Source organism: Thalassophryne amazonica, chromosome 7, assembly GCF_902500255.1.
Source record: "Thalassophryne amazonica chromosome 7, fThaAma1.1, whole genome shotgun sequence".
Taxonomy (NCBI): domain Eukaryota; kingdom Metazoa; phylum Chordata; class Actinopteri; order Batrachoidiformes; family Batrachoididae; genus Thalassophryne; species Thalassophryne amazonica.
This window is the reverse complement of record NC_047109.1, coordinates 75,708,305-75,735,241: the sequence shown is the minus strand read 5'-3', so window position 1 is coordinate 75,735,241 and position 26,937 is coordinate 75,708,305. Positions and strand designations below refer to the sequence as shown.

The 26,937-nt window shown below is 38.4% G+C and overlaps 1 protein-coding gene across 3 annotated transcripts in view; it reads left to right on the top strand.

Annotated features, from left to right (window-relative positions):
* The window catches only part of LOC117514219 (transient receptor potential cation channel subfamily V member 5-like), a 28,556-nt gene that overhangs the window by 751 nt on the left and 868 nt on the right, over window positions 1-26,937 (top strand). The window contains exons 2-16 of one of the 3 annotated variants that reach the window (XM_034174574.1): window positions 51-198; window positions 7,163-7,260; window positions 7,349-7,471; window positions 7,585-7,725; window positions 12,920-13,018; window positions 13,130-13,305; window positions 13,386-13,532; window positions 14,205-14,284; window positions 14,373-14,508; window positions 15,198-15,284; window positions 15,379-15,455; window positions 17,365-17,530; window positions 17,711-17,777; window positions 17,877-18,145; window positions 21,529-21,635. In XM_034174574.1, coding sequence (XP_034030465.1) covers window positions 68-198; window positions 7,163-7,260; window positions 7,349-7,471; window positions 7,585-7,725; window positions 12,920-13,018; window positions 13,130-13,305; window positions 13,386-13,532; window positions 14,205-14,284; window positions 14,373-14,508; window positions 15,198-15,284; window positions 15,379-15,455; window positions 17,365-17,530; window positions 17,711-17,777; window positions 17,877-18,145; window positions 21,529-21,635 — 1,904 coding nt within the window. In that variant the 5' untranslated portion in view covers window positions 51-67. The remainder of the gene's footprint in view (window positions 1-50; window positions 199-7,162; window positions 7,261-7,348; window positions 7,472-7,584; window positions 7,726-12,919; window positions 13,019-13,129; window positions 13,306-13,385; window positions 13,533-14,204; window positions 14,285-14,372; window positions 14,509-15,197; window positions 15,285-15,378; window positions 15,456-17,364; window positions 17,531-17,710; window positions 17,778-17,876; window positions 18,146-21,528; window positions 21,636-26,937) is intronic. The other 2 variants (XM_034174575.1, XM_034174576.1) reach the window with 2 other exon arrangements.

The window sequence follows — 26,937 nt, the reverse complement described above, 5'->3', positions numbered from 1 at the left end:
TTTATTGTTTTTCTTCAGCCTCAGCCTTATCTTCCATTTCTTTCTTCGAGTCACAAACCAGGTGACAATGTCTCCGGCACTCGCCAGATCTGCTCGAAGTGAGCTCAATCACTGGTGGAGCCAGCTGAGGTTTCGCCTTCAGAACAAGAAAGGATGGAATGAGATGTTGGATGAGACATTTCTGCTCCACACCAAACAGTAAGAAATTCAATTTATTTCAATTTATTTAATTTATATAGCGTCAAATCACAAAAAAAAGTTCCTCAAGGTGCTTCACACAAGTAAGTTCGAACCTTACCAAACCCTAGAGCAAGCACACAGGCGACAGTAATAAGGAGAAACTCCCTCTGATGATTTGAGGAAGAAAGCTCAAGCAGACCAGACTCAAAGGGGTGACCCTCTGCTTGGGCCATGCTACTGACACAGTTGATAATACAAATATACAGGAAATTTTGGAAGTCCATGCTCGTGTCCAGGACGGGAGGCTTGCAGAAGAGGACACCCACTCTCACTTCTGGATGGAGACGCACCTCAAACAGAGAGAGAAAATAAAACAGAATCAGGCAGCAGAAAGACAACAATTAAGGTATAATTTGTCTGCATTAAGCAACAAGAAAAACAGAACAAATACTAAGGCATGGGTTAAAGCAATAAATTTTCATCTGACTCAAATTTTTTCCTGGCAAAAATCAATGCCAGCAATTCCCTAAAATGTGGCGTAGTGGGGGCGCACACAGTTTTTTCCTCAATAAATAAACACATTATACAGCATAAAAATAAATTCTAAATGGCCTCTAAGGAGAGACAGACAAAGCATAAAAAGAATGCAAAACCTGAACATAAAGGTACATACGAGGGTGGTGGGGGTGGGGTGTAGTCTTGATTCTGGGGGGTGTAGGGGGTGCTCCCCCAGAACATTTTTTAAAGACCAAGTCAAATTTTGTGTATTCTGGTGACTTAATGGGTATGAAGCCCTCTGAATCAATAAATCTCACTTTAATCTGTGAAGTAAAAATACAGTATTGATTATGGGGGTCTGGGGGATCTCCCACAGAATTTTTTTTATAAAAGAGCAAGTTACATTTTGCATATTCTGGTGAATTTTAATGGGTATGAAGCCCTCTGAAACAAAGAAAACTCACTTCAAACTGTTAAGTAAAAACACACTATTGATTATGGGGGGTCTGGGGGATCTCCCACAGAATTTTTTTTAAAGAGCAAGTCAAATTTTGTATATTCTGGTGAATTTGAATGGGTATGAAGCCCACTGAAACAAAGAAAACTCACTTCAAACTATGGGGGTCTGGGGAATCTCCCACAGAATTTTTTTTAAAAGAGCAAGTCAAATTTTGTATATTCTGGTTATCTTTAATGAGTATGAAGCCCACTGAAACAAAGAAAAGTCCCTTCAATCTGTGAAGTAAAAACACACTATTGATTATGGGGGGTCTTGGGGGTGCTCCCCCAGAAATTTTTTAAAAGAGCAAGTCAAATTTTGTATATTCTGGTGAATTTTAATGGTATAAAGCCCTCTGAAACAAAGAAAATTCACTTCAAACTATGGGGGTCTGGGGAATCTCCCCCAGAAATTTTTTAAAAGAGCAAGTTAAATTTTGTATATTCTGGTGAATTTTAATGGGTATGAAGCCCACTGAAACAAAGAAAACTCACTTCAATCTGTGAAGTAAAAACACACTATTGATTATGGGGGGTCTGGGGGATGTCCCCCAGAATTTTTTGTTAAAAGAGCAAGTTAAATTTTGTATATTCTGGTGAATTTTAATGGGTATGAAGCCCTCTGAAACAAAGAAAACTCACTTCAAACTGTTAAGTAAAAACACACTATTGATTATGGGGGGTCTGGGGGATCTCCCCCAGAATTTTTTGTTAAAAGAGCAAGTTAAATTTAGTATATTCTGGTGAATTTTAATGGGTATGAAGCCCTCTGAAACAAAGAAAACTCACTTCAAACTGTGGGGGTCTGGGGGATCTCCCACAGAATTTTTTTAAAAGAGCAAGTCAAATTTTGTATATTCTGGTGAATTTTAATGAGTATGAAGCCCACTGAAACAAAGAAAAGTCACTTCAATCTGTGAAGTAAAATCACACTATTGATTATGGGGGCTCTGGGGGATCTCCCCCAGAATTGTTTTATAAAACAGCAAGTCAAATTTTGTATATTCTGGTGAATTTTAATGGGTGTGAAGCCCTCTGAAACAAAGAAAACTCACTTCAAACTGTGAAGTAAAAACACAGTATTGATTATGGGGGGTCTGGGGGATCTCCCCCAGAATTTTTTTATAAAACAGCAAGTCAAATTTTGTATATTCTGGTGAATTTTAATGGGTGTGAAGCCCTCTGAAACAAAGAAAACTCACTTCAAACTGTGAAGTAAAAACACAGTATTGATTATGGGGGGTCTGGGGGATCTCCCCCAGAATTTTTTAAAAGAGCAAGTTAAATTTTGTATATTCTGGTGAATTTTAATGGGTATGAAGCCCACTGAAACAAAGAAAACTCACTTCAAACTATGGGGGTCTGGGGAATCTCCCACAGAATTTTTTTTAAAAGAGCAAGTCAAATTTTGTATATTCTGGTGAATTTTAATGAGTATGAAGCCCACTGAAACAAAGAAAAGTCCCTTCAATCTGTGAAGTAAAAACATACTATTGATTATGGGGGGTCTTGGGGGTGCTCCCCCAGAAATTTTTTAAAAGAGCAAGTCAAATTTTGTATATTCTGGTGAATTTTAATGGGTATGAAGCCCTCTGAAACAAAGAAAACTCACTTCAAACTATGGGGGTCTGGGGGATCTCCCACAGAATTTTTTTAAAAGAGCAAGTCAAATTTTGTATATTCTGGTGAATTTTAATGAGTATGAAGCCCACTGAAACAAAGAAAAGTCACTTCAATCTGTGAAGTAAAAACACACTATTGATTATGGGGGTCTGGGGGATCTCCCACAGAATTTTTTTAAAAGAGCAAGTCAAATTTTGTATATTCTGGTGAATTTTAATGGGTGTGAAGCCCTCTGAAACAAAGAAAACTCACTTCAAACTGTGAAGTAAAAACACAGTATTGATTATGGGGAGTCTGGGGGATCTCCCCCAGAATTTTTTAAAAGAGCAAGTTAAATTTTGTATATTCTGGTGAATTTTAATGGGTATGAAGCCCACTGAAACAAAGAAAACTCACTTCAAACTATGGGGGTCTGGGGAATCTCCCACAGAATTTTTTTTAAAAGAGCAAGTCAAATTTTGTATATTCTGGTGATCTTTAATGAGTATGAAGCCCACTGAAACAAAGAAAAGTCCCTTCAATCTGTGAAGTAAAAACACACTATTGATTATGGGGGGTCTTGGGGGTGCTCCCCCAGAAATTTTTTAAAAGAGCAAGTCAAATTTTGTATATTCTGGTGAATTTTAATGGTATAAAGCCCTCTGAAACAAAGAAAACTCACTTCAAACTATGGGGGTCTGGGGAATCTCCCCCAGAATTTTTTTAAAAGAGCAAGTTAAATTTTGTATATTCTGGTGAATTTTAATGGGTATGAAGCCCACTGAAACAAAGAAAACTCACTTCAATCTGTGAAGTAAAAACACACTATTGATTATGGGGGGTCTGGGGGATGTCCCCCAGAATTTTTTGTTAAAAGAGCAAGTTAAATTTTGTATATTCTGGTGAATTTTAATGGGTATGAAGCCCTCTGAAACAAAGAAAACTCACTTCAAACTGTTAAGTAAAAACACACTATTGATTATGGGGGGTCTGGGGGATCTCCCCCAGAATTTTTTGTTAAAAGAGCAAGTTAAATTTTGTATATTCTGGTGAATTTTAATGGGTATGAAGCCCTCTGAAACAAAGAAAACTCACTTCAAACTGTGGGGGTCTGGGGGATCTCCCACAGAATTTTTTTAAAAGAGCAAGTCAAATTTTGTATATTCTGGTGAATTTTAATGAGTATGAAGCCCACTGAAACAAAGAAAAGTCACTTCAATCTGTGAAGTAAAATCACACTATTGATTATGGGGGGTCTGGGGGATCTCCCCCAGAATTGTTTTATAAAACAGCAAGTCAAATTTTGTATATTCTGGTGAATTTTAATGGGTGTGAAGCCCTCTGAAACAAAGAAAACTCACTTCAAACTGTGAAGTAAAAACACAGTATTGATTATGGGGGGTCTGGGGGATCTCCCCCAGAATTTTTTTATAAAACAGCAAGTCAAATTTTGTATATTCTGGTGAATTTTAATGGGTGTGAAGCCCTCTGAAACAAAGAAAACTCACTTCAAACTGTGAAGTAAAAACACAGTATTGATTATGGGGGGTCTGGGGGATCTCCCCCAGAATTTTTTAAAAGAGCAAGTTAAATTTTGTATATTCTGGTGAATTTTAATGGGTATGAAGCCCACTGAAACAAAGAAAACTCACTTCAAACTATGGGGGTCTGGGGAATCTCCCACAGAATTTTTTTTAAAAGAGCAAGTCAAATTTTGTATATTCTGGTGAATTTTAATGAGTATGAAGCCCACTGAAACAAAGAAAAGTCCCTTCAATCTGTGAAGTAAAAACATACTATTGATTATGGGGGGTCTTGGGGGTGCTCCCCCAGAAATTTTTTAAAAGAGCAAGTCAAATTTTGTATATTCTGATGAATTTTAATGGGTATGAAGCCCTCTGAAACAAAGAAAACTCACTTCAAACTATGGGGGTCTGGGGGATCTCCCACAGAATTTTTTTAAAAGAGCAAGTCAAATTTTGTATATTCTGGTGAATTTTAATGAGTATGAAGCCCACTGAAACAAAGAAAAGTCACTTCAATCTGTGAAGTAAAAACACACTATTGATTATGGGGGTCTGGGGGATCTCCCACAGAATTTTTTTAAAAGAGCAAGTCAAATTTTGTATATTCTGGTGAATTTTAATGAGTATGAAGCCCACTGAAACAAAGAAAAGTCACTTCAATCTGTGAAGTAAAAACACACTATTGATTATGGGGGGTCTTGGGGGTTCTCCCTCAGAAATTTTTTAAAAGAGCAAGTCAAATTTTGTATATTCTGGTGAATTTTAATGGGTATGAAGCCCTCTGAAACAAAGAAAACTCACTTCAAACTATGGGGGTCTGGGGGATCTCCCCCATAAATTTTTTAAAGAGCAAGTCAAATTTTGTATATTCTGGTGAATTTTAATGAGTATGAAGCCCTCTGAAACAAAGAAAAGTCACTTCAATCTGTGAAGTAAAAACACACTATTGATTATGGGGGGTCTGGGGATCCATCCCCAGAAATTTTTTAAAAGAGCAAGTCAAATTTTGTATATTCTGGTAAAGCAACTGACAACATTGTTCTGCTGTGCACAAAGTAACACTGTCACCAGTTTTGAAAACGCATGCGCACTGAGAAACTCAAACTGGCGTATTCACATTTAATCGGTAAAATGCTCTCACTCCTAAAACAAACTGGGGCTGCAACTAACGATTATTTTAGTAATCAATTAATCTTTATTTTGTTGTTGTTTGTTTGTTTTTTACTTACATGTGAGTTTTGCCATTATTTCTTGAAGTGAGTTATTAAAAGGCCTTTATCACACAACATCGTTTGACCTTGTAATAAAGTTATGATGTTATATTCTCGTCAAAAACATACCTCGAATAATGTTTTGTTTTATTTTGAGAGATTTCCATCAGGTTTCATCCGATTATGAGCATTTTTAGATGCCAGAAACTATCGCAACCAGTGACAATATATTACAGCAAGAGTCCACAAAAGTATTTTAAAGGCCTGACTAAAGTGTAATATGTGATCTTTAATAAGTTATTTTCATGAAAAAGACAAATGTGCAATTTACTGCATTTTATTTTTTGTGTAAAAACACAGCTTAGATGTGGTTTGACCGAAACAAATTGTCATTAAACTTAACCAGTTGTATATAATTCTTGTTTTACATTACTTAGTCCACATTTCATTTTATTTTATTGTACCTTGTGTTTATATTAGTTGTGCATATACTCTGAATAATTTACCGTTAAATTTCACAATCTTTCATTTGGCTAAAAATTACTTGCACCACAGAAAGCACCTTTTTGGAATTGCACTCAAATCTCATTGTAATGGAAATTACAATGACAATAAAGGCGATTCTGATTCTTCTGATTATTATTAATATATAAATAAAAATAAATTATAATTCGTAATACATTTGACTCTTTTACGACAACAAACACTAAGCCATTATTTTTTAGACAGAAAACATGCACATAAACTGTGCTGAGATGCGAACAGCTTAATGCTAACGTTATCATTGAAAACGCCATAGACTTGCTAACGCATTAGCATCGGTCTCGTTTTTAAGTTATAAAATACATCTATCACCTGTTTTAGAAGACCGTAACAGGTCGGTTTAATATAAAAAAAAAGGTAAATATTACTCACAGACATATGCTCTTTAGGGTTTTAGCGGGGCAAAATTAAGATAAAGCGACAAACCATCGAAGCAGAGTCGGATCATTGCTTCATTGGTTCAAAGCAAAGCCACACCCTGCTCTACTTGGGGAGTGTCTGCCAATGTTCCCACAAAGAGAGAGGAGAAGGACCGTGGCTCATAGCAAGCAGTAAACAGAGTGGAGAGGAGTGAAAATTCACACAGTCCCTTCCTGCGCAGTCCACGCTGACATTGCTGCTGCTTTGATTAGCGCAGAATGTGATGTTGCTTTGACAGTGAGAGTATCATATTTCGGCCCCCAAACACGCATGACACCACGTGCGCACGCGTGTGTGGTTAAATTTTCCAAATGACGGAAATCCGTCGCGTTGACGGAGAACTCTAACCCATGTACTAAGGTGATCGCCGGCCACTAGCCCTAAGCTTCACTAAAAAAACCTTTAAAGTTGAGGCTGCGACCACTCCATTTCCTAATAAAATGAATTTAAAAGAGTAAAAAGCATAATACCATACTATGCCACTATGCTAGCCATATGAAAGGGAAAATAAGTGCGTCTTAAGTCTGGACACGAAAATATCTGTAGAATCTGTTTTATTGATACAGGGAGATCATTCCACAAAACAGGTGCACGATAAGAGAATAAACCCGATCAGCTGGTCTAATGTAATTAGTTTTGTTGTTCTGTGTCAAATTAAATGTTTCTTTTGTGTCTTTTCCTCAGAATGAATGAGATTCCTCTCTTTTATGCGGCTAAAAACAATAGTGAGGGCTGCATCAAGAAACTGCTAAGTTGTGCATCCACTAACATCTTCGAGCGAGGTGAGATTAATGGCCCAGAGTTTAAATGTTGGCGTGTGGTGGTGTCAGCACTGTGTGTTTATTCAGCTGGAAAACTCACACCTTGCAGGTGCTCTGGGGGAGACGGCACTTCATATCGCCGTGATGAACGAAAACCAGGACGCTGCTGTGGCACTGATGGAGGGAGCTCCTGAACTCATCAATGAACCCATGACCTCTGAACTTTTTCAAGGTTGACATGCACGCAAGTACAGCTTCCGCACCGTGAAGTCAGAAAACATATGCATGTCGAAATCAAGTGATTTGATGATATTTTTCTGAGTCGGTCACATTGATCTGTCTCAGGTGTTACTCCTCTTCACATTGCTGTGGTGAATCAGAACATCAATCTGGTCCATCAGCTGATCAGCCGTGGTGGAGATGTGGTAAACCCCAGAGTCACCGGCCTCTACTTCAGGAAGAGGATCGGTGGTCTTATATACTACGGTAAATCAGCATAAACAATTTTAAAGTGTATATTTCAGGTGCCAAATTCAAAACAAAGCTTTGGAGTCATGTTAGGGTTGGTGGAATGTTCAAATCACCTAACAATGCTGGAACTGGTGACAATACAGTTTGATTAGAAGCCCAAAATTCTAATTAGAAATGCTACTTTTATACTTGTAGATTACAGAGTATGACAGCGACTGATTGCAATGTCTGTAGGCAGTCACTTAGCAAACGTGGTATCAGAGGCATTGCACATTGATGGGTGTCACTATTTGAAAAAATAATCTTTAATACGATAAAAATGTTTAAATTTTTCAATTTCAATTTATTTTCATTTATATAGCTGTCATGTATTGTGTTTTGTCCTCTATTGTGCTGTTGGGTTTTGTTTTTGGATTATGTTGCTTTTCTGGCTGGGTGTGTCTTGCTTGGGTTTTCTGGTCCGCATCTCTCTTGGCTGCCTTCTTTGAGCTTGGTGGGGGGCGTTTCACTCTGGTTGGGTCACGCCTTGTTCTGGATATTTCTGCACTTATCACTGGGAGTATTTAAACACCACTGGTTACACTGTTTTTTTGCCTGATCGTTGTGCCCTGTGCCATCGCTTCTAGCTCTGTACCTTGTTCTTTCTAAGTCCTGCGTCCACGTTGTGTTTAGACCACCTGCCTGTACTACTGACCACGCCATTGCCTGATGTTTTGGATCTGTTTGCTTCTCTTGAACTGCCTCTCTGTGTACCGAACCCAGCTGAGCCTTTCAGTAAATGCCTCCTTGAACCAGAGCTACGTAGTCGAGTCCTGCATTTGTCTCCAGTCTTCTTTTTCTGACAGCCCTGATAATAGCGCCAAATCACAACAGAGTTGCCTCAAGGCGCTTCACAGAGATAAGGTCTAACCTTACCAACCCCCAGAGCAGCAGTGGTAAGGAAAAACTCCCTCTGAGGAAGAAACCTCAAGCAGACCAGACTCAAAGGGGTGATCCTCTGTGTAGCGCGATGACCTCGATTAGACCTGATTAAATAAAATATATTAATCCTCTCTCAACCACAAAAACCCACTGGATGCAGAAACTGCATTTCCACCTCAGTGGAGAAATTCCTAAGTCATCTGGAGATCTTCAGATAAGTTTTGGAGACATCACCCCTGGTTGAACACTGCCTTCCAGAGGAAAAACAAGGTTGTAATTCGTGAACTACATGACATGATAATGGCTTAACGTCAGAATCTGAGCTTCTCCAGGACCGGAGAACCCAAAATTTTATGATCAAGATAAGACAGGAACTCTCCTCATACAGGGGGGGACCCTTTCCCCACAACCAGATGGTCCATAAATTGTAGATTCTTCACAACTAACCTTTATCTTGAGTAAAACAAAGAGAAGACTTTGGTTTGAAATAAGAATTTACATCAGTATGTCTCTCATTTATATCTAAAGACTTATAATGTTGTTGCATTTATTATTCAAACGAAATGCTTTGCATGTAGTTATTCCATGTATTGATGTGCTCATGTTAACTGATGTGCGTGTGTGTGTGTGTGACCTTTCGGTTGTATCTAAAATGCTGATGTTGAAGTACTCTGTTTATCCAAAGGATGTGTTTAAATGTCTCGTAATAATGTGTTCATTTGGTGCCTTAGAACAAATAGTATTTCAAATTAATTAATGTGTTTAAATAGTTGAATCATTTCTACCTGCTCTAAGACATGAAGTGTCAGAGATCACACACCCTAAATGGGCGGAGTTTGGTGACGTAAGTCCCCCTTTAAAAGTTAGAACGGAGTCTTTCTCGCCCTTCTCTCCCGCTCAGCACTCTGCTTTCCCTCTGCTCTTTCTCTCTTCTTTGCAAACGCTTAATTTTATTTTGGGCCTAGAGCCTTTGCTAAGCTAAGCTACAATGTGGCATTTATTCATTCATTCTTTACCTTTAGGACAAACTCAAAGTTTAACCTGACGCTTTTAAGGCGCGTCAAGCTTTTGAATTTTAAGAGAACTTCCGAGCTGAGCTTTTCAAATTAAGAGCGAATTTACAGAAAAAGCGACTTTTCCTTTTTCATTCAATTTCCAACGCTCTTATTAAAGTTTTACTTTTTCTAAAGTCACAAAGACTTTAATTTGGCTCCAACCATTTTGAAAGCTACTAAGAACCATTTTCAACAAACACCTTCCACCCCTGGGTCACTGCAAGCTGACAACCTTCGCTGATTCCACATCTGACTGCATCAGCCAGTGAAACCAGCTGACACCACCCCAGGGATCACAACGGGGACACCTCTGAGTGAACCCCTCCGACCCAGGTGAGCTCACGCTGCCCGATATCGACGACGGACGGACAGACGGAACCAACCCTCCAACAGCAGCTAATCGGCCCAGTCCAGGCTCCATGGAGGTTTGTTGTCAATGGGTACAGGTGGCTCCTCATCTGCTTTTTCTTTAAAGACATTCTTGTAATATTTTTCCTTCATAATTGGCTTCAAAATTAATCACTAAATTCCAATCAGATTTATTTACTTAAAGTTTTAAGCTTCACCTCTTTCTTCCAACGTCTCATGAGTAAGTAAAAAGATTGTTTCCCTGAATGAATGTATTTTTCATCACTGTCTATAAAATGCCAGTAAAATGTTCATTTCTTGTATAAATTGTAAATATTTTCTGCTGTGGTTTATTTTGGGTACAGAAGGAAACTCTTGGTCAACCGTATTGAAGAATTCATGATTTTCAGGTCAGAGATTGATTAAACCAAATCGAGACTAATTAATTAATTTGAGACTGATAAATTGTTTAAATTTTGGTACTTATCCCATATAAACTAAAAATAAGTGGTGCCCCATTAATGCTTAAAAAATAAGTATTAAACCCTAAATCGGTTATTTTGGTGACCCATTATTTTGGGGCCTAATCCAGTCTAATTAAATTTGGGAGTTTAATTACTTATTCACTACAACTAAATAGTAAATCCCTTCGGCTGGTCCCTTGTTTTGCACTCGGGGTAGCCACAGCAAATCCAAGGTGGTTTTGCATGTTGAATTGGCACAGGTTTTATGCCGGATGCCCTTCCTGACGCAACTCCACATTACATGGAGAAATGTGGCAGGGGTGGGATTTGAACCCGGAACCTTCTGCACTGAAACCAAGCGCATTAACCACTTGGCCACCGCCCCTGCATTCACTACAACTAAATGCTACATATAATTGGTCCCCATAGTGAGGCCTGAATATATGTAAAGCAAAGTGTCTCCACTCAAATCACCAATAATTAATATTTGCTACATTATTATTTGGTGCCCTTGTGTGAGGCTTTATCATTGATATTCGTTACATTATTAATTGGTGCCCCGTGTGGAGGCATTGATATTTGTTACATCTGCTTGGGCCATGCTACAGACATAAATTACAAAACAAATTTGAGGTTTATTTCCAGATTTGGAGATTTCTTTGCCTGAAGAGAAAAAATGAATTTCATCGTCTTTTTTTCTTCTTTTTTTTTCTATTTCTACTGTACAGTCTGAGAAGACTGAGACAGTTGTTATTGGAACTGCTGCTAGACAGACACATCTTTATGATAAATTTACTTTGGGTGACTGTGATTAATCGTAGTGAAAGACTTAAAAGGCATCATGTGATTTATTTATTCATTCATTTTTACCCAACACTGCCTGTTGACTTGCCTAGTCTTGAGTAGGCTTGGGTATCGAAAACCGGTTCCTCTTAAGAATTGATAAGAAATTAGTCAATTCACCGATATCAATAGCCTTTTTGAATTTCAATTTTCAATTTCAATTTATTTTCATTTATATAGCGCCACATCACAACAGAGTTGCCTCAAGGTGCTTCACACAAGGTCTAACCTTACTAACCCCCAGAGCAACAGTGGTAAGGAAAAAAAACTCCCTCTGAGGAAGAAACCTCAAGGAGACCAGACTCAAAGGGTTGACCCTCTGCTTGGGCCATGCTACAGATATAAATTACAGAGCAATTTTTGCTTAATGATTCCCTGCTTGTGGGGCTCCTTGAAGCTTGAAGCAACGAAGCAGCGCTGTGACCTGCTGCTTCGCTGCTTTTCAGAAGCGGCAGGTCTGCAATTTCTTCATTAACCCCTCCCAAAGCTATTTAAAGATGTCAATCGTGAGTCACCTTTGTGCTGATTAGTCACAAACTCGGACTCTTGTCTTGTTGCAAGAAACGAGAATCATCCTCCGTTCCTTTTTTGTGGGACTAACTGCAGAGCTTCCTTTTCTTAATCATTTTAATGCACTTATAGCTTGATATCTAATTTGATTTATTTTATAAAATACACCCCCAACAAATTTTTAATACAAATTTCTGAACATTTGTTTATTTTGCTTATTTATTTTTTTAATTCAGGATTCTTGGTGCGTAAGAGTTGGTCCTGAATGGTACTCAGGTGGAAGATTGCTTCAGAAGACCAGGGGGGCTGTGTGTGTTTCTCCGTGTAGAACTGAATTTGTGTTAGGAAGAGTATTCATAAAACTTGAGCCAAATCCCAGTGCAGATTTGTACTGGATCTGCTGTGTCCACCCTGAACAACCAGGGCAGGCAAAAGGCAAATGTCAATGCCTAAAACTTTGCAGAGCATTATGTGTACAGAGCACGCATTTGCACAATACGAGTAATGTCTTGTTATTTACAAGGATTTATTTATTTATGACATAATATTGTCTTTTTTTCTTGTTGTCTCTGAGGTTCTTTACAGCAAAAATTAAAATAATCAGGACTGATACATCAACAAAATACATAAACATAAAACCTGACTGGCAAAAATATTGCATTTTATAGCATTTATAAGTCTCCACATCCTTTATGTGTATATCATGAATTTTATATGGCCAACATATTTTTTGGCTTTAAAAACATTGAAAGACAAAAGAATTGTGTTTCTGTTTAATGCTAGAAGCATCAACACTGAAAAACAGTCTGTTGTATTTACACGACATAAATATGCATATCGCTTGCACATTATCAGAATCATTTTCTCATGTTTCTAAGTGAGCTGTGCAACTGATATTCATATTTAAGTCATGTTTGCTTTGCTCAGTGTGTAAATGCTTTTTACAAAAATGTCCATAATTTATCCCAAATTTTCAGAAAGCATTAATAAATATATTGAGCACTGCTGTTTTGATGTGTTTTTCATGGTCTAGAAGGTGTTCTTGTAACTTTTCCATTTGGTTATTAGGAGAGCACATCCTGTCATTTGCTGCATGTACTGGGAATGAAAACATTATCTCCATGATCATTGATGCTGGAGCCAGTACCAGAGTCCAGGATTACCGTGGTATGATGTTACTTTATTAATTAAGCTCGTGTCCAAATACTGTATCAGCTCTATTGATTTCCTTCTTCATGGTTCTATTCTGCTCTTTCTTTCTTGTTCTCATCTCTGCAGGTAACACAGTGCTTCACATTTTGGTTCTGCAGCCCACTCTGACAATAGCTTGCCAGATTATGGACCTGATTATGGGACACGATGCAGAGTTGGACCAAACGATGCCACTAGACATGGTGACCAACTACAGAGGCCTTACTCCTTTCAAACTGGCAGCCAAAGAGGGAAACATTGTGGTAAGTGAAGCATCTTAGGAGCTCGAAGGTGTACAACTTGTGAATGTGACATCACTTTCTCTGTCTTTGTCCTGTCTCAGGCTTTTCAGCACTTGGTTAACAAAAGGCAAGTCGTCCAGTGGTATTTGGGCCCTTTGACTTCTAACCTGTATGACCTGACTGAGATCGACTCATGGGCTGACAATATGTCAGTGCTGGAACTAATCGTGGGCAGCCCACAGAGAGAGGTACAGTGTGTAGCATTCTGAGTACATTACAGAATGCTTTGTTTTCATATAGTTTTATTATGTCATTTCATTGGAATTCTGTGGAGAGTAGTAAAATTATATATACACTTTTTGAAAGTACATGCAATAGCCAATCAGAAAATGGATGATTGCATTTTCCCAGAAGCCACCATGGTGGTCAGGTTGGGTGGAAAAAGTGGTGGCTTAAAAAGCTTTAAGATCAACTTAGGATCATGATTCTAGTAGTTAAATACACATTTTTAGGGCAAAGACATCCAGTGGTGTGGATGAACGTTACATTTATGGGTGGCCATCTTGGATTTGTATATGTGACTTTACCCAGACATGCATTTTTGTAATTGGATTTCTTTGCTCTGAAAATGTGTACTTAGCCACCAGAATCAAGAGACTGGTCATCTAAAAGCCAAGATATTGAAAAACTTAGATTTTGAGCAACAATGTTTACAAATCCAAGATGGCTGCCATGGTGGCTTAAGGAAAACTGAATCATCCATTTTCTGACTGGCTACTGCACACTCTTTAAAAGTGTATAGTTTTGAAAACATTGACAAAATTCCAACAAAAACTGGTGCCTAAGCATAGTGCAGAGAAGGCATAAAAAGTGATTCTTGTTTTATTTATTTATTTGTTTTTGTTTTGTTTTTTCTCCAGGCAAGAAGGGTATTGGAAGTGACCCCTGTGAGACAGCTGGTTAGTCTTAAATGGAACCTCTATGGGAAACATTATTTCAGGTAAGAAAAGGCTCTGAAGGCCAGAATTTGGTCAAAAAACGTTGAGATTTGAGTTATAGTACTCTTTTAATTATTTTTTTAAACACAGGCTGCTAATGCTGCTCTACCTGCTGTACATTGGGACCTTCACTCTGTGTTGTGTATATCGCCCTCTAAAGAATGCTCCAGAGAACTACACACAGTCAGACATGGACAAAACCATCCTAGTCCAGAAAACACTTGAGGTGTGTTTGAGCGCTGATTGCATAAATGTGCTATTTTATGAGTAGTTGATTCAGTGTTTGTATTTTATTCTAAATAATACAGGCCAGATTAAAGCTACAGACTCAGTTGTAAAATCCCAGAATGCTGATTTGAATATGCAAAATAAACATAAACATATTTGCACATAATTAAACTGTTTCTTGTAGACTTTACCATTTAAACTGTGAAAACATCTATGGGTGATGTATTTAGTGGTTAGCACTGATGCCTCACAGCAAGAAGGCCGTGGCATTGCTTCCCGGCCTTACTGTGTGTAGTTTGCTTGTTCTCTCCGTGTCTGTGTGGGTTTCCTCTGGGCACTCCAGTTTCCTCCCACAATCAAAAAACATGGTTATTTAGGGTCTGTTTCTTTCTCTGCCCCTGACCAAGGCAGCGTCTCTACATCTGCAGTTGGTCCCCGGGTGCCGGACTGTGGCTGCCCACTGCTCCTAGTGGTTGGATTGTGTCTAACTGAAATTAGAATGGGTTACATACAAATTTCATTGTATGTATGAAATATGTACAATGACAGTAAAGGCTATATTGTGTATATATATATTGGATTATATTTGTTACAACTGTTAAAGCTGAAGCATGCAGCTGAATTTCACACAGTTTGGTATAAATGTCCTTTTAATGATACTATAAATTACATCTCTGTGGTCCTCAGGAGAGTTATACAACCTATGAGGACAGCTTGCGGCTGGTTGGAGAGATAATCAGTGTTCTGGGAGCTTTTGCCATCCTTTTGCTTGAGGTGAATTCATGCATCTTCATAATGAATAATTCATGCACATCACAGTGTGTTGCAATACCTGTTATATAATTATGTTTTTTTGCAAATGCAACAGATCCCTGATATACTGAGAGTAGGAGCAAAGCGTTACTTTGGCCAGACAGCACTGGGAGGCCCTTTCCATGTCATCCTGTAAGTTACTATATACTGCCCATGGTAATGCAGAATGTTAACATCATAAACCTTAGCCAATACCAGGAAGACCAGGAATGCTCTACACACAGTTCTGCCTATCCACTGAATGTGACAATAATACTTTGTTCAGCAAAATTATTTTTGGTATGCACGGAAAAGTTAAGTGTTCTGGAGAAAATAAAGTTTCCTTGATTAAGCTTACTTTGATTCATACATACAACCCCACCGCATATAACGTCAAGGCTACTAGTTTGACTGATTCAGACACTCTGAAAGAAAAATAGTATGTGGCCTATTTGGGACGGAGGAAACTAACTACTACTAGTTTGAAAAATGTGAGGAGTGAATAACAGCAAATATTAATGGCATAATACACCAATTTACACTGAACACGTAGACACATCTCAGTCTGTGAGACATCCACAGGAGACGGTGACAACCAGTCTATAGTCAGAACAGTCACGACACACACGCCTTTTCAATTGTGATCGCCAGAGGGGACTGTGGAAACCATGAGGCAGTTGTTGCAAGAAAACCTTTCAACAAAAGTTGTAAGCAGGAGAGCTGTTTGTGTTATAAACTGCATAAATTGCATGTTGCTTTATCTATGGTGAAAATAATTTTCACAAAATCGATAAACGTGAGTGGATTCAGACAAAGGACAAAGGTAGGAGAGAGGTCCCGGATGACTGAGATGCAGTAATACAAGGCATTTGTAGCAGAAAATGGCACATGAAAGACTAGAAAACTGTTCGGGATTAAAGGTAATACCATACTATTTAACTATACAGGTTCCTGGGTACTTTACTCTGTTAATACCCAGTGACAGACTGTGCAGGACTGATGAACTAATGATTATTTACTTTCATTTTACATCCTAACAGATGCCAGCATGGCCTAAACCCCAAATTTCAAAGCTACGCATAGATATGCATGCAGATATGCAGTACCTTTTATGGAGTCATGAAAATTTTGCTGACTCACTCCACTCGCCTACTCCATTAGTCCTAGCTTGAGAACACTGAGTTATAATTATAGCTGGAGTAGGTTGATTTATCTTCTATTTATATGAAAGGGAAAATGACTTTCGTGAAATGTAATATATGTTTAATTTGTCTTTGACATCACTTAGTCAAGTTTTACAATTTTCTTCCTGACTGCCATTTGACCTTGAAAATGTAATCAGTTCTTGCTTATCAGGATACGAATCTTCAGTAAAAAAAAAAAAAAAAAAAAATCATAATGGTATATGAAAACTTGTGGGTTCCAGGTTGCACCCAATCAAATAGGCAAACAAACGGGCGAAAACATAACCTCCTCCAACTTTATTGGTGGAAGTAATTATTAACTTCTTCATGTGGCTTTAAATGGCCCATGTTAGACACAATTTTTTGTGTGTGTGCCACCCATTCTAAATTCAAACACTGGAACCAGAAAAAGGCACTGAAATGTTTCCTGAAATCAGGCTATTTTCATGATTCTATGAAGCAGTCTGTTTAATTTAAAGCAGCAGCTGCTCACCATACTGGGGCATCTTGACTTCTCCATTCCACAGTGGGAAGGTCTCATAGATCAAGCAGGAGTTAAGGTCTTCTATGTCACAAAATTCTAAAACAAGCCATTTTAGGACTACTTTTTTTCTTGGAACATACACAGATAAAAAAACTGTGGGAACTTGACAATAACATTCATCTTCAAATAGATGTTGTACAATATGGCTCCTTTAAGAGAACCACATTGGTGAACAGTGTGCCCAAGGCTGAAATTGATGATTCTGTCAGATTTGAATAGCACCTTGTAGGAAGGAAATATATAAACAGTGTGACAAGCAACCCTGAGCTCTCCAGGCTAAAGTCAAATGTGCTGAAATGCCCTCTAACTGTTGTTCTGTTGTTATTTTGAATAGTATCAGTTATGCGTGCTTGGTGGTGCTGCTGTGCGTGCTCAGAGTCAGCGGGCTGAACGGAGAGGCTGTGGTGATGGCTCTGTGTTTAGTCCTGGGCTGGAGCAATGTCATGTTCTTCGCCCGAGGTTTTGAAACGCTCGGCCCTCATGTCATCGTGATACAAAAGGTGGGTGTTACCGTGAACTTGGCCCAATCTTTACGTTATATCCATATGGTTCATGAAGATCGTCACAGTAACCTGTAACCGTGTGTTCTTATAGCGGATATGTGAATATTTGTTTGAGTTTCTGACATTCACAGAATTCTATTTCCAGACTGAGGTATCTTGTGTCTCATTTTCTCTTAGGTTATATTTGGAGATCTGACCAAGTTTATGTGGCTGAGTTTCATTATGCTCATTGGTTTTTCCACTGGTGAGTACATTCTAGTCAACGTCCATAAGATAACTTTACCCTTGACAACGACTTAAAATAGCTATTCATCACTTATCCTCCTCTTTATTTCTGTCTCAGCCTTGTGGGTGGTCTACATGACCCAGAAGCCTGGGTCGTTGCCTGCATATCGTTCCTTTCCCATCACTCTCTTCTCCGAGTTTGAGCTCAGTTTGGGCCCCATTGACCTGCCAGTGGACCACACCATCACTACGCCCTCCATCGTCCATGTCCTGCACTGTGCCTTCTCTGTGGTGTCTTGCATTCTTCTACTTAATCTACTGACAGCCATGATGAGTGACACACAAGGGAGGGTGGCTGAAGAGAGAGATGAGCTCTGGAGGACTCAGGTAACCTTCATTCATTCATTTTCTATATTCACTTACTCCAATCAAGGTTCACGGCGGGTCATTACTTCTTTGTTTTGTTGTTGTTGTCGGTTTGTTTAAGATATCATCTCTGCACACAAATATGAAAAACTCTACACATTACACTCAGACTGGTCTTGAAAACCCAAGGTGGCCATTTTGAAATGATGGGGTAGAACCAGAGTGTTGTCATGGATACATTACACTTCAGAGGTTTACCCCTGTGTAACAAATATCAATGCCTCCACACGGGACACCAAATAACAATGTAGTGAATATTAATAATGAAGCCTCACGCGGGCACCAAATAATAATGTAGCAAATGTTAATTATTGGTGATTTGAGTGGAGACACTTTGCTTTACATATTTTCAGGCCTCACTATGGGGACCAATTATATGTAGCATTTAGTTGTAGTGAATAAGTAATTAAACTCCCAAATTGAATTAGACTGGATTAGGCCCCAAAATAATGGGTCACCAAAATAACTGATTTAGGGTTTAATACTTATTATTTAAGCATTAATGGGTCACCACCTATTTCCAAGGATAGGTCCTTCTGAGTTACAGCATTAATTAATTAGCCTCAATTTAATTAATCAGTCTCAGTTTAATTAATCGGTCTCGATTTGGTTTAATCAATCTCTGATCTGAAAATCATGAATTCTTCAATACAGTTGACCAAGAGTTTCCTTCTGTACCCAAAATAAACCACAGCAGAAAATATTTACAATTTATACAAGAAATGAACATTTTACTGGCATTTTATAGACAGTGATGAAAAATACATTCATTCAGGGAAACAATCTTTTTACTTACTCATGAGACGTTGGAAGAAAGAGGTGAAGCTTAAAACTTTAAGTAAATAAATCTGATTGGAATTTAGTGATTAATTTTGAAGCCAATTATGAAGGAAAAATATTACAAGAATGTCTTTAAAGAAAAAGCAGATGAGGAGCCACCTGTACCCATTTGACAACAAACCTCCATGGAGCCTGGACTGGGCCGATTAGCTGCTGTTGGAGGGTTGGTTCCGTCTGTCGTCGATATCGGGCAGCGTGAGCTCACCTGGGTCGGAGGGGTTCACTCAGAGGTGTCCCCGTTGTGATCCCTGGGCTGGTGTCAGCTGGTTTCACCGGCTGATGCAGTCAGGTGTGGAATCAGCGAAGGTTGTCAGCTTGCAGTGACCCAGGGGTGGAAGGTGTTTGTTGAAAATGGTTCTTAGTAGCTTTCAAAATGGTTGGAGCCAAATTAAAGTCTTTGTGAGTTTAGAAAAGGTGAAAGCTCAGCTCAGAAGTTCTCTTAAAATTCAAAAGCTTGACGCGCCTTAAAAGCGTCAGGTTAAACTTTAAATTTGTCCCAAAGGTAAAGAATGAATGAATAAATGCCACACGGTAGCTTAACCTTAGCAAAGGCTCTTGGCCCAAAATAGAATTAAGCGTTTGCAAAGAGGGAAAGCAGAGAGAGCGAGAGAAAAGGGAGAAGGGGAAGACTCTGTTCTAACTTTTAAAGGGGGACTTACGTCACCAAACTCCGCCCATTTAGGGTGTGTGATCTCTCAGACACTTCATGTCTTAGAGCAGGTAGAAATGATTCAACTATTTAAACACATTAATTAATTTGAAATACTATTTGTTCTAAGGCACCAAATGAACACATTATTAAGAGACATTTAAACACATCCTTTGGATAAACAGAGTACTTCAACATCAGCATTTTAGATACAACCGAAAGGTCACACACACACATCAGTTAACATGAGCACATCAATACATGGAATAACTACATGCAAAGCATTTCGTTTGAATAATAAATGCTACAACATTTTAAGTCTTTAGATATAAATGAGAGACATACTGATGTAAATTCTTATTTCAAACCAAAGGTCTTCTCTTTGTTTTATTCAAGATAGAAGTTAGTTGTAAAGAATCTACAATTTATGGCCCATCTGCTTGTGGGGAAAGGGTCCCCCCCTGAATGAGGAGAGTTCCTGTGTTATCTTGATCATGAAAGTTTTGGGTTCTCCGGTCCTGGAGAAGCTCAGATTCTGATGTTAAGCCATTATCATGTCATGTAGTTCACGAATTACAACCTTGTTTTTCTCTGGAAGGCAGTGTTTGACCAGGGGTGATGTCTCCAAAACGTATCTGAAGATCTCCAGATGACTTAGGAATTTCTCCACTGAGGTGGAAATGCAGTTTCTGCATCCAGTGGGTTTTGTGGTTGAGAGAGGATTAATATATTTTATTTAATCAGGTCTAATCGAGGCCATCTCGCTACACCTGGGAGTTCTCAGGGGTGATATTTTACAGCAGCAAAAAATATAAAAAAAAAAGGATAGGATGCTAATGTGAGTGACAGTGGTGTAACCCTATATCTCACTAACAAACCCAGCTCCATTTATGAAAACTAATTTCTTTCAGTTCCTCCCTTTTTCGCTTGGGGTTGCCACAGCAGATCCAATATGCATCTGCATGTTGACTTGGCACAAGTTTTATTTACTATTAGCATAAAATTTAGAATGGACAAGTAAGTCTATATTAATCATACAAAAAAGAGAACAAATGAATCTTTACCTGAATTTGAATGAGTCGCCGGAATCAGACTGTTTAATATCAGCAGGCACTCTTCCACAGAACAGGGCCATGATAAGGAGAAAGCTCTGTGGCCAGCTGACTTCTTTTTAACCTTTGAAACACAGTAATCGTACATCCCAAGAACACAGAGGGTTTCAAATGGAGCTTTTGTCAAAGTTGGCAACAAGGTCACACACTGTGCTGTTGAGTTTAATAGTGATACAAAGCAATTCCAAATAGCTGCTAAAAGTGATGCTAGCTGTGCTAGCTGATATTGGCAATTCATATGAACTGTTAAAATTAATTGTACCTGCATTTGAGCTAGTGTTAGCTGTATCATTTCTGGACATATTGCTGTTATGTTTACCCACATTCTTTCTCACCCTGATGAGTTTTTTATGGCTAATTCCTAATGTCTATTTTGTGCCACGTCACAGTTCCAGATTAACTAGACTCATAATGTATCCACCAAACAAACAGTGAAGCTGATTGATTATACGTGTTAATGAAGTTTAACAAAGAGATGGACAGGCTGAGTGCTCATAACACTGGTAAGATTTGTTTGATGCATAAATTACATATTTTACAAGTAAAGTAAGCTTGTAAAATATGTAATTTGCCTTTTTAGGTGCCAATGCAGATTTGATGGATATTAACACTGAAATGCCATTATTCATGCTAAGAGAAATTTTCTTGATGAATTACCAACATCTTTGTTTACATTATGTTGGGTGGGGGGGGGCATGCACAGCCGCAATCTGTAAGGTTACAGCTAAAATAATGTTATACAGGTGGTAGCCACAACTCTGATGCTGGAAAGGAGGTTGCCTCGCTGTCTTTGGCCACGGCTCGGGGTGTGTGGCCTCACCTATGGCTTGAAGAACTGTTGGTATCTCCGGTAAGACAATACTGTACGTTTTGGAACAGATGATTAGAGTAGATTAGATTAAATTAGATAAAACCTTAGTGATCCGTTAGGAAGGCTCCCTCAGGGATATTGAGGTTCCAGCAGCATTGTATAGCAGCACACAGGGTAAGAAGCACACACACTATCAAAAGTGAAAGTAAAAAAGAAAAACAATTTGCAAATATAAATACCAGACATACTGAACAATACTTGTTTACTGTCTACTACTGTTCCTCTCATTCCTGACCTCTGTCTTCCTGTTACTTTGCACCCACACTAACTGCTTGCACAACCCTGGGGACACAGCGGAATCTTGTCTGAAAACTTAATTAATTACTCATACATATCACATTGCCATAGTCTTTTGGCCTCATTACACAAAAACAATGCTTTAATATATTGGTTATCTTAAGTAATCTTTTATAGCCTACTAATTTCTAAATGGACATGACATTTTTCAAAATGCTTAATAGTAACATACTTTTCTGTTTAAAAAAGCTTAAAAGACAAATGAGCTCTAAATTAACTTTAAAATCAGGTTTTGACAAACCTTAAAGGTGCATAGTGTAGGGTTCTTGCATATTATGATTACATACAACATTTATTCCTGGTGATATTATTTATTTCAAACTGACCCCCGCCCGAGGGGAAATATCAGAACGAATGTTGATTGTCATGGGTTAAATATCTACACTAATTTAATAATCATCTTTGATTATGGAGACGTCATCTACAGGTCTGCTGCTAAAACCATTCTTCACAAATTAGATGTTATTTACCATTCTGCTATCTGTTTTGTTACTGGTGCTCCATTTCACACTCATCATTGTAACCTGTATTCACTAGTCAACTGGCCCTCCCTTCACTCCCGCAGACTGGTCAACTGGTACCTTCTCATCTACAAAACTCTAATTGGTAAAACTCCACTATATCTTCGTTCTCTTCTTCTGATCCATAATTCTATCCGTACATTGCGCTCAAGCAGTTTAATTAATCTAGTTGTCCCTAAAACCCGTACTTCCTTTGGTCGCTTCTCGTTCCAGTTTTCCGTCACAAATGACTGGAATCAGTTACAGTTATCACTTAAACTCAGCTCATTTGTTTCAATCAGTACCTTTAAAAATTCATTGCATTCTGTGCTCCATGATCAGTGTACCTGTTTTTAACTTGTTTGCTTTGATGTAAACTAGTGACTCTGTTTATTTTGCATTGTGGTTAATGTTTGTGTCATGTTTTTGTGCTGTCTGCTTACGCTGCCTCTTGGCCAGGTCGCCATTGCAAATGAGAATTGGTTCTCAATTGGCTTACCTGGTAAAATAAAGGTTAAATAAAAAAAAAAATAAAGGACATTAAGTTATTGTCAAAGTCTTGACTGTTACAAAATGCAAAAAAATCCATTAAAATCCATTCATGTATTGTTGAGATATCCTACTGACAAACAGCAATGAAAACACAACCTCTCTTGGCAGATGAAATAAATGGGTTTTGGTACTATCTCACTAGGCCACGACTGTTGGCGAGTAGCGATAGTTTTCACTAGAATCACACTGAATGTGCAACACATTTACAAAGTGCTCAGGATGGCTGTGGGCTGCTGTTATGCTGCTTATATGTGAAAAGAGGCTGTGGAAATACCCAACAATATAGCCACGGAAGGTAAAGCCCTGTAAATAATAAAATAAATAATAAAACTAAATAATTAATTATTGTGCCCACTAGAGAAGGGTTCGAGATGCCCCACGATGACCCTGTGGCTATTTAAAGAGAAACTAGGGTGTGCCCATGGGGATCAGCGGGCTCTAGATTGGGTAGTGTTTATGAAATAGGTAGCTGACATTTTTGTGGTAAGGGTGGTAATAAATTAAGCAAAGCTTGTGTAATGAGTTGGAATGATGTGAGTCCAGAGTGTTTTTAGAACCTTAGACCTCAACAATTTTTAGAAGAAAAACTCAACTCTTTTCCTATTAATTATGTCATTTTTTAATGTTAATTTGCTGCCTTAATGTATTTAGAAATTGTTTAGGTTCTTGTTATCATACACACTATTATTTTATTTCTATCATTTGATTTTTAAATGGATCACAATAGAAATGTGTTTTCACTTTCTTGCATCATCCGTGTATTTTTAACATATTTACAATTATATTATGTACTTACATTAACCTTAAAAATCACTCACACCTTTAATATAAAGATGACTTACAACAGTAAGTCATTATATTAAAGATGACTTATGGCGTGTGTGTCCAGAAGGTAGTTTGTAACATCCATTGTTCCATTTTGGCAGCGTACATCCATGACCCAAAATACATAAGCATACCAAACGGCACATGTCAGCTGTTCACAGGTTCTCTGTGATCGAAGTTGCACGCATGCACAGCTGCAGGCACTTTTAATTTGACAAACAAAGACAGTGGCTGAAGACATTATAACCAATACACATTTGACTCATGGTACCAACATGAAACTTAAGTTACTCATGGTAATCAACTTCAATCAACTTTTTTCTTATATAGCGCCAAATCACAACAAACAGTTGCCCCAAGGCGCTCCATATTGTAAGGCAAGGCCATACAATAATTATGAAAAACCCCAACGGTCAAAATGACCCCCTATGAGCAAGCACTTGGCAACAGTGGGAAGGAAAAACTCCCTTTTAACAGGAAGAAACCTCCAGCAGAACCAGGCTCAGGGAGGGGCAGTCTTCTGCTGAGACTGGTTGGGGCTGAGGGAAAAAACCAGGAAAAAGACATGCCGTGAAGGGGGGCAGAGATCGATCACTAATGATTAAATGCAGAGTGATGCATACGGAGCAAAAAGAGAAAGAAACAGTGCATCATGGGAACCCCCCCACAATCTACGTCTAAAGCAGCATAACCAAGGGATGGTCCAGGGTCACCCGATCCAGCCCTAACTATAAGCCTTAGCGAAAAGGAAAGTTTTAAGCCTAATCTTAAAAGTAGAAAGGGTATCTGTCTCCCTGACCTGAATTGGGAGCTGGTTCCACAGGAGAGGAGCCTGAAAGCTGAAGGCTCTGCCTCCCATTCTACTCTTACAAACCCTAGGAACTACAAGTAAGCCCGCAGTCTGAGAGCGAAGTGCTCTAATGGGGTAATATGGTACTACGAGGTCCCTAAGATAAGATGGGACCTGATTATTCAAAACCTTATAAGTAAGAAGAAGAATTTTAAATTCTATTCTAGAATTAACAGGAAGCCAATGAAGAGAGGCCAACACGGGTGAGATATGCTCTCTCCTGCTAGTCCCCGTCAGTACTCTAGCTGCAGCATTCTGAACCAACTGAAGGCTTTTTAGGGAACTTTTAGGACAACCTGATAATAATGAATTACAATAGTCCAGCCTAGAGGAAATAAATGCATGAATTAGTTTTTCAGCATCACTCTGAGACAAGACCTTTCTGATTTTAGAGATATTGCGTAAATGCAAAAAGGCAGTCCTACATATTTGTTTAATATGCGCTTTGAATGACATATCCTGATCAAAAATGACTCCAACATTTCTCACAGTATTACTAGAGATCAGGGAAATGCCATCCAGAGTAACGATCTGGTTAGACACCATGCTTCTAAGATTTATGGGGCCAAGTACAATAACTTCAGTTTTATCTGAGTTTAAAAGCAGGAAATTATGTCTGTAATTATGTCTGTAAGACAATCCTGCAGTTTAGCTAATTGGTGTGTATCCTCTGGCTTCATGGATAGATAAAGCTGGGTATCATCTGCGTAACAATGAAAATTTAAGCAATACCGTCTAATAATACTGCCTAAGGGAAGCATGTATAAAGTGAATAAAATTGGTCCTAGCACAGAACCTTGTGGAACTCCATAATTAACTTTAGTCTGTGAAGAAGATTCCCCATTTACATGAACAAACTGTAATCTATTAGACAAATATGATTCAAACCACCGCAGTGCAGTGCCTTTAATACCTATGACATGCTCTAATCTCTGTAATAAAATTTTATGGTCAACAGTATCAAAAGCAGCACTGAGGTCCAACAGAACAAGCACAGAGATAAGTCCACTGTCCGAAGCCATAAGAAGATCATTTGTAACCTTCACTAATGCTGTTTCTGTACTATGATGAATTCTAAAACCTGACTGAAACTCTTCAAATAGACCATTCCTCTGCAGGTGATCAGTTAGCTGTTTTACAACTACCCTCTCAAGAATCTTTGAGAGAAAAGGAAGGTTGGAAATTGGCCTATAATTAGCTAAGATAGCTGGGTCAAGTGATGGCTTTTTAAGTAATGGTTTAATTACTGCCACCTTAAAGGCCTGTGGTACATAACCAACTAACAAAGATAGATTGATCATATTTAAGATTGAAGCATTAAATAATGGTAGGACTTCCTTGAGCAGCCTGGCAGGAATGGGGTCCAATAAACATGCCGATGGTTTGGACGAAGCAACCAATGAAAATAACTCAGACAGAACAACCGGAGAGAAAGAGTCTAACCAAATACCGGCATCACTGAAAGCAGCCAAAGATAACGATACATCTTTGGGATGGTTATGAGTAATTTTTTCTCTAATAGTCAAAATTTTGTTATCAAAGAAAGTTATGAAGTCATTACTAGTTAAAGTTAATGGAATACTCAGCTCAGTAGAGCTCTGACTCTTTGTCAGCCTAGCTACAGTGCTGAAAAGAAACCTGAGGTTATTCTTATTTTCTTCAATTAGTGATGAGTAGAAAGATGTCCTAGCTTTACGGAGGGCTTTTTTATAGAGCAACAAACTCTTTTTCCAGGCTAAGTGAAGATCTTCTAAATTAGTGAGACGCCATTTCCTCTCCAACTTACGGGTTATCTGCTTTAAGCTACGAGTTTGTGAGTTATACCACGGAGTCAGACACTTCTGATTTAAAGCTCTCTTTTTCAGAGGAGCTACAGCATCCAAAGTTGTCTTCAAAGAGGATGTAAAACTATTGACGAGATACTCTAACTCCCTTACAGAGTTTAGGTAGCTACTCTGCTCTGTGTTGGTATATGACATTAGAGAACATAACGAAGGAATCATATCCTTAAACCTAGTTACAGCGCTTTCTGAAAGACTTCTAGTGTAATGAAACTTATTCCCCACTGCAGGGTAGTCCATCAGGGTAAATGTAAATGTTATTAAAAAAAATAATAATAATAATAATGTAATAGCAACATGAGACTTATCTAAACTGACTAAACCAGTTGAGCTCCAAAAACACAATTAATAACACTTAACAACACTGTTAAACTAACATAAACCACAATAACATTTAAAACCTCAACCCAGAACTC